This window comes from Amphimedon queenslandica, unplaced genomic scaffold (assembly GCF_000090795.2).
Source record: "Amphimedon queenslandica unplaced genomic scaffold, v1.1 AMPQUscaffold_13247, whole genome shotgun sequence".
In the NCBI taxonomy this organism is placed as follows: Eukaryota; Metazoa; Porifera; class Demospongiae; order Haplosclerida; family Niphatidae; genus Amphimedon; species Amphimedon queenslandica.
In genome coordinates this window covers 68,085-80,352 of record NW_003546517.1, presented here as the reverse complement: position 1 = coordinate 80,352, position 12,268 = coordinate 68,085, and the positions used below count along the sequence as shown (strand labels likewise).

At 38.9% G+C, this 12,268-nt stretch overlaps 1 protein-coding gene across 1 annotated transcript; it reads right to left on the bottom strand.

Moving 5' to 3' along the window:
- Positions 1-11,304: 11,304 nt before the first annotated feature.
- LOC100638522 (neurofilament medium polypeptide-like) lies at positions 11,305-12,051 on the bottom strand. Its single transcript, XM_011407314.1, has one exon. It carries the CDS (start codon positions 12,049-12,051, stop codon positions 11,305-11,307), a length of 747 nt encoding a protein of 248 aa, XP_011405616.1.
- Between the last annotated feature and the right edge of the window lie 217 nt (positions 12,052-12,268).

The following is a 12,268-nucleotide window of genomic DNA, read 5'->3' as shown; positions in this document are numbered from 1 at the left end:
TGTAACTGAACTGACTTTAGTGCTTCTTTAAAAAAAGAAAGTTGTAGTAGTTATTACTAGTTCACTTGAGAGCAAAACGGCAACTGAAATTGAATCAGAATGTAAACTTAAATAGTTTCAGAACAGGAAATAGATCTTAGTATTAATGGTCAGTAATGATGAATAATTATTAGCTAGGATATGAATATAATTAATGATTCAAATATTTTAAAAAAATTAATAAAAAGTAATTGTATGAAAAATGTTTTTAAAATGCAATAGGTCTTCTTATAGTTTTTATTTCAAAATTCTTTTCTTCCAGCAATGAACTGATAACTAAGGCAAAAATTTTAATTATTAATAAAAAGGATTATTAATTAATTAATAATGATGAAAATTATAAGCTGGGCTATAATTAATGATTCAAAAATTCAAAATAAATAAAATAAATTTATAAATTAATTATTAATAATTTTATAATTATTAATAAAAGAGGATTATTAATTAATAAAATTTAATGAAAAGTATGGAAACAAGTAAATAAAAAAATTTCTATTAAATAAGAAAAAGTAGGGTTGTCAAAAAATAAAAGAAACAAGGGGGTTGAGTTCAACCATAATAATAATTAATAGTTCAATTAATAATTATAAATGTTAATTAATAAAAAATAATAATTCATAAAAATAGTACAAAGATTTCAAACCCTACTTTGCAGAATTTTATGAAGGAGTATTGTTTCCTTTAAAATGACAAATTTTAATGAAAGATTGATTACCAAACTGCTTAGTTTCGGCCTACACAACTGTAGCGAGTCCAATTACAACTCTTATACATTTTTTTTTTAGATATTGTACTGAATCACAAACATTAAAGAATGCAATAGCCAAATAATTATATATAATTATATATGTTTTAATTGTCATGACAATAATTTATTCAATCAATACTAGCTGAAAAGTTTTATTTATGTTTAACAATAATTAATTTACATCATAGAAATGTAGTAGAGCAATCAATAGGTACAAAGGCATAATTATTATTAAAATTCTATTTCTGCCTATTATCATTTTCTGCAAAGTAGGGTTTGAAATCTTTGTACTATTTTTATGAATTATTATTTTTTATTAATTAACATTTATAATTATTAATTGAACTATTAATTATTATTATGGTTGAACTCAACCCCCTTGTTTCTTTTATTGTATTAATAATTTCCTGTGTTTGGGTGTCAACTAAACGAGACTTAAAATGAGAGCTAACACTCACCCTCGCTACTAGACTGGCATTTTAGATTATCATAAGTCTACAGTTGTGACCCAGACAGCCAAGGCGACTCACTGCTTGGGGTTTCTTTTTTTATTTTATGCAGTACGGCAACTAGCAGCAGCAGCAATTGGACATGTACTGCCACAAGGCTCAGTTGTTTTACAGGCTCCAGCTCTCACTTTATGCTGTGACAACTCACTGTCAGCTCTATTGCACTTAAAAACTCAGTGTCGGTCATTTTTACTCTGTTTTGCTCATTTATAGCCATCATCTTTGTCTCTCACCTACGGACCCACTGACAATTGACTCCGACAGGTCGTGAAACACTCCGCAACATGCTGTTACTCTCTACACTCTACTGTGCTTTCATTCTCAGATGACTACTGTCTGACAGTTCTCGTACTCTCAGCAGCCTGGCAATATCTTGCTCTCTCTCATTTGTATTACAATGCCTCTGTTAAGGTCACGTTTAACTTTGCAGGGGCATCTTGCAGTTAACAGGGCAGTCTCAGCATTTACCAGTATTGACTGACTCAATAGGTACAGTTAACACACTTCAGGTATCTTACTCCTCGTTCATGCTTTCTCATATCCTACTCGTGGGCATACTCTCATTAATTGTTGTCTGGTTCTAGACTACTTGTTCGGAGACTACTTGTTTGGAGACTGATGGTACTTGCTTGGATACAAGCATTTTTTGTACAAGTTGACGTGCCAGAATCCCTCATCGACCCTACTCATAGACTGCTATTCATGGTCTCAAGCATTTCTTGTACAAGTTGATGTGCCAGAATCCCTCATCGACCCTACTCATAGACTGCTATTCATGGTCTACTCAATCTTCATTGGTTTTGTATCAACTGTTCGTCTGATGGGGGGAGTACTGTAGTGAGCTGACTCATCATTACATCAGAACTAATAAATTATTTCTTGATATGTTGTCTATGTTAATGCATGTTGTGTAAAAATAATTTCCAGTGTTTGGGTCTGAACTAAACGAGACTTGACATGACTGCTAACTCACTCTCGCTACCAGACTGGCGTTATAGATTATCATATTTCTATAAATGTTAAAAACAAGTTTAAGGTAGAAAAGGTATACCATTTTTTTTTGTGCCAGAGCCTTTAATTAATGTATTTATCAATTATTTGTCAGATATACATAACCTGTGCCTTACGTCTTACCTTCAGATCAAAGGCCTGAAGCCACATTAGCTAAGTTGGAGCCTGGTTTAAGCCACTCCCCTGGTTGGCAAAATGCAGTACAAAGCAAATGCTCAGTTCTTCTTACATCTATGATTCAAGTTAGAGCTGCTACTTCTGCTTTAGACACCAACGAATCAGTAAAAAGCCTCTGCTGCTAAAAACAACTTTTTTTCTTATTTTGGAAAATTTCCTCTATCTCTATTCCTTCCATGAAGCTTTCTGCCAACAAAGGGGTGTGGTACTTATGTGGGTAAAGATTTTTACATCTACATTTAATCAAGAAAGTGTGAACTAACTCACAGGTTATGTATATATGTCAACTGTACCATTGCTCACAGTTGAGCAGCTTAGACAAGTGGGTGTTGTGACTGTTGTTGAACAACTTATGTTAAAGGAATCCTGTAGGTAGGCTCGAAGATATAAGTTGTGAATGTTATAATTATAGCAAAATTTATGTGAAATTAGTTTTGTCCTTAATAAAACTACTTGTTTTTATGTATATTAATTTATTTACTATTTAAATTTTCTTTACACATAGATGACAAAATTGCTGGTAATATTTAGCTTATTATGCAGCCATTACCAGGTAGAATCAAGCCACAGAAAAGAAAAGGAAAGATAGGTCAAAATGCATGCAAGGAAGCCAAAAAAGCTACTTTTCAAGGAAAGTAGTTGTTTTTAGATTAATGGGAAAAGGCTCACTTTAGTCTTTCACTTGAAAAGAATGTTTCATTTTGTTTCGTGCACTGCTACCAGAGAGGATAGTGAAGATAAGATATGGGTACTTATCACTTCAGTTATTTGGTGCAATGAGCAATTTAATTTGTCTAGCTTTTTGGATCCGACTTTCAGTTCATTGATGTCAATGTAAAACAAGCTTCTGTCCCTACATGTCAGGAGAGCCAGCAATTTCATGGTAATGCAGTGAAACAGATGGCAGGCACTGGAGCTAAATATGTAAGACTACTAAAGAAAGTTCCAACAAGATGTCTTGCCACGATAGAAAATAGTGATTCTGATTTTGAACTTGAAACAGATAGCAAGCCTGGCATTACACATGTATACATTAGTAGCATTGATTTAGAATCAAGTGTCGATTTACCTTCCTTCTTATATAAAGAATCATCCAGAGCTACAATTGCTATATTGTTTCTTGCATCCGCACAAAGAATTGTACATGCAACTTCCCTACATAGTGTGGCTGATTCATCACTCGTACCAAGTGCTATTACTTCCTCTTCTAGACAAGTACAAAATGTGGGAAAAGCTAATTATTCTGGTTTTGCTTAAGCACGTGATGTGGGAGTGAGTTCCTATCAAGGAAGTGCTGTGACAGTAGCTAGTTCTTTTGGTTCATCTGTGGCTGCGTTTACACAGCAATGCAAGGTGAAAATGATACTGATAACAGATTAGAATCTACGTTTTGTTTTACACATTAAAACATTGACAATGTTTAATAATAAATAATAAGGATCACGTGACTAAAGTAAAGGGTTTCAAATTGTAATAAAGCAAAAAGACAGTGTTGTTGTGTCATAAAATTTATAAAACGAGCTTAATGATATTTAAGCTGTCTCCTGACACATATAAATGGACAGACAATGAGAGTGAGCTCCTACTGTCGGTTACTAGCAACTATAAGATTCAAAGATGAGTGTAAATGTGGACTGGGAGTCTGTTAACAAATATGAAGATATTCTTGAAATGATGAAAATCGAGCTGCCATCCACAGTACAGGAAGCAAAGGATAACTAGCTAAAGGATTATCCCCACACAAAAGATCAACTTACCAAGAAAATACCCTCAACAAAGCTCAAAGCCATCAGAATCAAATTTAGAGAAGCTGTTGACTCTGGCTGTAGGAGTAGACATGGCCTTGTTGTCATGTTACACTATGAACTCTGCAAAAAGATTTGGGGGGATCACCTGTTACCGAACAAATTGAAGGTGGTGTTGAGAGTAGCGAAATCAATGATGACACAGTTGATAGCCATACTAGTTCTGACTCACCTACTCGTGGTAGCATAGAAAATGTCGACGTGGAAACAGACACAACTGATGAGTCATCATCTCATTTTGTTATAGCATGAAGACATGTCTAGGTAAATTTGCTACTTGACCATAATTGACAAAGGTACCTTATGGCGGATTTCTAAATTTGTCATTATAATAAAAAATATCAACCTGTGAGTGCTCTCTGAGACAACCATTGTTTCTAGAAGTTACATTGTAACTTTTTGCACCCTCTGGAGTAATTTTAAGAGAAATGGAGCTCAGGAAGGTGAATTTTTAGGCTATAAAGACCAATTTTCCTATCCAACATAAGGTACCTTTTGTCAATTATGGTTACAATTATCAAAGAATGAAAAGGAAATTACCGATTGTTTCCCAATTATTGTCTTATGCGAAGGAAGAATTGGCTATAAAAAAGAGACTTGTGGACAAATGGATGTATTTGAGAAGCAGTAGGGTGAAAATGTAACAAAGCTTTCTGATAATATGGAGAAATTGACGAATTCTATTGCTGAAGGATTCATTATAAAGCATTTAATGGTTCTAAAAACTTCAACTTCTACTCTACCAAGGTCTTACATACATAATTACCTGATGCCACTTTTCTATAATTTTGAATCACCTCCTAATAATAGTGAAGGCTCATCGTCTCTTTAGTCTAGTACACCGTGAACCCATAATTAGTCATCATAAGTTTGATTAAAACATCAACTTCCATTAAAGATTATTAACTAATACCGTTTAGTTTCATTTAGTAGTTTGTGAATGAGGTGGGTAAAAGGGAGGGAGAGAAACAAGTACAACAAAGGGAAAAGGTGACTGACAATCATAGAGCATTACAGAAAGTCAAGGGTCAAGTACATTGTCAGCACTCATCTAACTTTCTTTCCTTCATCCTCATTACAATGACTAATTGCCTTATATAGGGTAATAGGTAGTTGAAATGTTTTACCAAAATGTAAAGCTTGCATATTCATTCTTCTCCAACTGATTCGTTTCTAAACTCACAAAAATTCTGCAGAACAAAGCAACAACAGATTACATAAGGAAATTCTTCAATATTATTATCCATAGAATGCCTAAGAGCTTCAAATTGTCCCTTAAGTCTTCCGAAAGAGCACTCAATAACTGTACGAGCACTACATAGCTTGTAGCCAAAATAATGCTCCTTTGCCGTTGACCCACCATTTGCATATTCCTTTATGACATAACCTAAAGGATGGTATGCTGCGTCTCCAATCACAAAAACTGGAATTGGGTCATAATCTTCTAGTATTTGTCTTGGGCAAGGTGGAATTGTTTTGCTTTGTAAAAGATGATTGAGTTTGGAATTCATAAACATTCTTGCATCGTGCACACTGCCTGGCCACTTTACCACATCAAGAAAACAACATTTGTAGTCACAACCAGCTTGGAAATTTTGGGAACAATGGCTCTTTCAATTGATATAGTCTGCAGGATTGGAATTAGGAGACTTGACATCTATATGTCTTCCGTCAACAGCTCCAATGCACAGTGGAATGCCATGATACTTGTAAAAGTTAGAAACTTTTTCCTTCACCTCTTCTTCCGTTTTAAGAGACCTTGATGTATTTGGGACCAAGATAATTAGTCAAAATGTATGCCACTTTTCTTATAATAACTGAAGCTGTAGATCTGGCTATTCCAGATGAATTGGCTGTTTTGTAAAGTTAGCCCTCATCAGACAAGTAATATAGTGTGTGAGGAACTTGCTTCTCTACTGAAACACTGGTTCTCATATGTGTAGATTGTTTTGATAAATAAGGACGTAGCTCATTGCATTGTTTCATAAATGAAGGCTTACTCATACGAAACTTTTTATTCCACTCTTCTGGAAGTACGACGTCTTTAAGGAAGTTGTCCCAACACTCTTCTGTTCTACCGGGTCTTATTCAACAAGATCTTTGCCTTCTCTTCACAACTTTTCCTGGGTTTCCTCTCAATACACATATATGGCACGTGTGTTTCTTCCAATAGTGATGATGAGAAGTCGTAAAATCCATTAGCAAACTGTTTATATGGTACTATGACAATAGGCAGCATTTCCTTAGCAGCAATGTTCAACTCCTTCCATGAGGAAGGCCAAGTGAGCTGGAACCATTCCACCTGAGGTTGGGAGAAAGCCCACAACCCATGAGCCAGAAGCATCACTAGCAACCGTAATAGTAGGGTGGGCAGGGGGAAGGATAGGCACCCCATTGCAGTCTGCAACAAAAAGTCTCCACCTCAAGATGTCTGCCTTGCTAGACACATCTAACCTTGTGCGCTGGTGGGGTAAGCGGGGACTCTTCATTGCCTTGATGATGGCACTAACAAAGGACCTGCATGGGCGTACAACTGCAGCTGCATGGTTCAAGTACCCTAAGAGCTCTTGCAGCTAAAGCTTTGACACTTAGTTCCACCGGCAGCTGGAACTCAGGAGTTTCTTAAGGGCTATGAGCTTGTCTGCTGTGAGGGAGAGTGACATATTTATTGAGTCTAATTGAATCCCATGAAAGGTGAGGACTGTATTTGGGCCCTTCACCTTCTCAGGGGCTATTGGAAGGCCCAGCCTGGTAAAGAGTGTGGTAGCTTTGGCCAGAACCTCCTGACAGCAGGAGAAATTTAGGTGACCACAAAAGAAAAAGTTGCCGAGGTAGTGGAGGGAGTATTATTCCACCCCACACTCGAATAAAAGCCCATGCAAGGCCATCATCCTCCGCTGAGAAAATGATGGGAGCTGACCGGAGGTCAAATGAGAGTGCATGGTCCACTTAAACGGTACTGTCCCATTCAATGCCAAGAAGGGGGTTGTCCTCTGGGTGAACGGGTACCATCCTGTATGCCGCTTTTAGATTTAACTTGGCCATCAATGCTCCACACCCACATGCTACTATGCTCTGAGCTGTGTCTGTAACAGAGGCATAGTGAAAGGAGTAGTCTTCTTTGCAGATTCCATCATTAATGCTTTGAACTATTGGGGACAATAGGTCCACTATCATGCGGAATTTGTTTGCTTTATTCTTTTTGGGAATAATCCCAATTGGGCTCTGCTGTATTGCTGTGGCAGGTAACAGCCTACCTGCAGCTACCTCCTCTGCAATGTGTATGCTAACCATTTCTGGTTGCTCAAAGACGGAGCCCATGTTAGATGTAGCTGACTTTAACTGAGAACTGCGATTGAACCCAATTCGAAAGCCATAGCAAATGCCCCTCTCAAGAAAACTTGCCAAAAGCTTGTCAGGCATGGTGTTGAGGAAGGGGAGCCATTCATTAGTTGGCCTGACACATCATTAGAATGAATGGTGGGCTGGGTATAGCATGACTCCAGTCTCAGCAGCTGGGAAACATAGCAATATGGACCTCAAAGGCAATAAATGGCTAATGTAGCTTGGTACTACACATAGCTAGGAGAGCATGCAATAAGCTAGGCATAAGCTTTGCATTATAAATATTGCTTAACTGAGCTATGACTGAGCAAGAAACACAGCATGCCTTTACCATAAACAAAAGAACAAGTTCATATAGACCAAACAATGGCAGCAAACACCAAAACACAAAATTAATGGAATAAACACAATAGCAGATTAAATGGTTCTTATAGTGTGTAGCAGAACCTTGATTACCATGATCTTCATTACGCAGCGTTGCTCCCTGTCTCCTTAGTTGGCTTTGGTGATGTAGCCTTGGAGCAGTTTATGGCTGCATGATCAGAGCTGGAGCAAATACTGCAAGCATGCAAGAACTTGCATTTGATATGGTTGCAATTGCCCCTTTCAAATTTGCGACAATGTTCTTTTCTGGGGGCGTATGGGTGTGGGCGTGTGGGGGTGGTACCAGCTTATGACAGTGACTGATGATGCCAGGGCACATTCGCTATCCCTGTGGTCTTCTTCCCAGCAAAGTGAGCAGAGAGCATCTTGAGACACCACTGGGTGAATGACTGAGGTTGCCAGTATTGACGTTCAACCTTTGTCCAGTCTAGTTTGATGCCCGCAGCGAGCTGTTGCCGGAATCTGGCATCGTAATTGCGCCAGCCCAAGCTCCCATGTTTCCACCAGAGCTTGATAATTATCTGGGCTTAGGCCATTAATTGTGTAGTTGGCTCATGATCTGTTTTGACTGCAATTAGCGATAAAAAACAAAAGATCCATGCAAGGAATCTGATATATCTCTCATATTCGAGGGAGCGGCAAGGAGCTGAGATGATTGGCCAATTTCTTGAAGCCGTTTGACCAGTGTGTAATTGTTGACTAACAGCTCTTTGAGCTCAACGTAGCCCCACTTCTGATCTTCTCAGCCACCTTGCCAGGGACAATGGGAAGAGACATTGCTAGTGATATAGCTGCTGTCGTAGCTGTGGGTAGTGCTGTATGATGCGACCACAGGCTTAGAGAATCCTAATTCAGCCATTAAGAATAACGGCAGCGAATGGGTGGTGTCTGCTGCGGATGACAAAGAGGCTGGAAGGCTGCCCCACCTCACTGGTCACTACTGAGCTGACCCTGAGTGAGCTTGCATCTGCACAAATGTAGACAGAGAATTGGGGGGAGAAAAGAAGAGGACAGGGGGAGAGGAAGGGATCAAATGAGAGAAAAGAGAGTAGAGGGGGAGGGAAGGTATGAAACAAGAATACATGAGGATGAGGCCCTGGACTACCTGCTGTGGGCGAACAATAACATATAGCCGGCTCAGAAATGCATTTTCTGCAAGCCCCCCTGCAGTTGAGGTGGGAAGGTGTCTGTGATGTAATGTAATTGGCCTATAAGAAAAGCAAATGTATGATTGTAATTTATGCAATGCTGAAGCAATCCATGCAATGGTAAGCAGATGAACAAGCAATATCAAAACTACATACCTGATAGGGGTGGAATGGCTGGGAGAGAATGAGAGCCGGGCGGCCGTGAACCATTAGATGAGGGAGGCAGTGGTGGCCCGCCAGCTCCAGGGGAACGGGAGGCAAGACAGAGCTCAATCAATTCCTCTCTCGATCCCAGACTCTACAGTAGCGTTCAAAATTCGAATGATGGCTTCTGGAGCCTCGGAGCTCGTGCTGCTGGTAGTGATAAGCCGTGAGGAATGGCTAGAGACTGCAGTACTAGTGGAAGAAGAACCAGTACCTGAGCCAGCACTGCCCAAGCCACATGCCGTGGAAGAGATCGTTATTATCGACATCCCAGCACCAGTACTGCTACTAGTAGGCCCATGAATGGATGTCATCCTCAGAACAGAAAGAACAGAAAGACTGGCTAGAAGGCTCAGAGACACAAGACTGCACAGAAGACTGCAAGACTGGCTTAAAATGCTTCAGCTCAAATGACTGCAAACACGTGGTCTACCATGGCCTGGACTGAGGCTTAAATTGTCTGAGTAGGTGTAGTTAACACCGCTTAAAGTTCCGCCATAACCGGCAATAAAACTAACCATAATGAAGTTACTTAACACCATAAATATGGTTAATTAACATTAAATGTGGTTTACGATATACCTTAGTAGTTAAAATAACTATTTCAACGTTAAAACAACCATTTATAGGTTAAAACAACCATTTTAATTGTCAAATATTCCCTCCAGTTAACATGCATAGAAATGAAAATAAATGTGATGAACAAGTATTTTATAGAGTGAAGAACAACAGTTTAAAGATAAAAAATCTCTTTTGTTTAACCAGGACTGGTACTGATGATAATGTTTTCTGAGTAATTTAATATGTTGTATTACAGTGTTTGTATACAGCAAAGTCATTTATGAGTCAACTGAAATAATTCCGTGAAGTTGCTCTATGTGAGCTCATCTTCAGCAGCTGTTATAAGGTACGCATTGCTTAATAAAAATTTTAACCCATTCACTTTAATCCTATTCAGCTTAGTAATAAGATTAACCACTGATGTGGCAGCTGGTTCAGTGATTTTATACTAAGTCTCTGTTCTTCACATGGCTTATTGCTTCAAAACTTTCGGCCTCTTATAATTTTATGTCGAGCAACGAACTTGTTTGAAAGTGATACATTGTAAAAACAAAATTTTAACTCAATTTACCCCTGGGATGCGGTTACTCCGCTTTTCGCTAAATTTAACTGATAGTGATTGTATCAATAATTTTATTATTTTAGGTTAATTTTCATCTGAGGAGTTATTCTCACATTATTTAAAGTTGTAAAGTTATTACAAAAATTAAAAAAAAAGATTGAGTAGGATTCACTCTGTATCAATTCATCAAAAAAGTAATGGAAACAAGAACTAATAGGAATCCAAACGACAGATTACTCTGAACGACTGACTATACCCATACAAAGAATATACGTAATGAAAATCTTACTCTCGTGACGCAAATTCTATCCTACATTGTACTTTTAACGTTATTATGTAACAAAATGTATATTACATTATAATGTAGAGAAGAATTTGCATTAATAATGTAGAGTAGAATTTGCATCACGAGAGTAGGATTTTCATTTCGTATTTTCTTTCGCATGCGTATAGTCAGTCGTTCAGAATAATCTGTTGATTGAAATCGTACTAGTTCTTGTTTCCATTACTTTTTTGATAAATTGATACAAAGTGAATCCTAATCAATATTATTTTTAATTTTTGTAATAACTTGTTTCTATTAATTTTTTAATAATATTTTAAGATTCCTTTTGTTAATGGTAGTCGTAGATTGCTAAATCCCCAGTATTTAATAAATTTTGTATGAACTTAATTGACTTTTTTTTAGTGTATCATGTTGGCTGTACTGCAAAAGTAAATTGAACTTCATATATTTTTTAAATTCTAATTTCAATGTAGTAATGATAATAATAATAATTACAATGTTGCCTTTGTTTACAATGATAATAATCTATGAAGTTGTGTAGTTCAGTCTTAATTCTAAGTTCACATTATTAGTAGTATGGGTAGTGAGGCCGCCTGCTGCTGCAGCAACATCTGCTACTGTGGCCATGACCCAGTTCTTATGTCCTCTTCCTCGCCCACCTCTTCCTCCTCCTGTCCTTGCCCTCCTTGTCCTCGCCGTCCTCTTCCTCGAGTTCCTTGCTCTCCACTGCTTCCTTGTCCTCAAGTTCCTTGCACTCCACTGCTTCCTTGTCCTCCACAGCTTCCTTGCTCTCCCCGCTTCCTTGTCCTCCATCGCTTCCTTGTCCTCCGCCTCTTCCTCGTCCTCCGCTGCTTCCACGTCCTCCGCCGCTTTCTCGTCCTCCGCCGCTTCCTCGTCCTCCGCCGCTTCCTCGTCCTCCGCCGCTTCCTCGTCCTCCGCCGCTTCCTCGTCCTCCGCCGCTTCCTCGTCCTCCGCCGCTTCCTCGTCCTCCGCCGCTTCCTCGTCCTCCGCCGCTTCCTCGTCCTCCGCCGCTTCCTCGTCCTCCGCCGCTTCCTCGTCCTCCGCCGCTTCCTCGTCCTCCGCCGCTTCCTCGTCATCCGCCGTTTCCTCATCATCCACCGCTTCCTTGTCCTCCACTGCTTCCTTGTCCACCACTTTCTTGTCCTCTGCTGCTTCCTTGTACCCTACTTGATAGTCCTCCAATTCTTTGTCCTCCTCTTCCTTGTCCTCTACTTCTTTGACCCTCGCCACTAGTAGGAGGCCTGCCGGCATCATCTGCCCTTTGCCGCTCAGCATTTAGTTGCTGTTGTTGTCCTTGTTGTTGTTCTTCTTCTTCTTTCTCCTCTTCTTTTTTTGCTGCATTTTTTCTTGTGCAGCAATAAGCTTCGTCACCAGAGTGCTTTGGTCCTGCAATATTTGTACCAGTGTGAGGAATGTCCAAGCAAATGTGGGCCCAGGAGCCATTTTGCCTTGCTGTTGTTCCTCATAC

What these genes read in the sequence shown, in the direction of transcription:
- LOC100638522 (XM_011407314.1), bottom strand. Translation starts at nt 12,051, where the DNA reads ATGCCGGCAGGCCTCCTACTAGTGGCGAGGGTCAAAGAAGTAGAGGAC.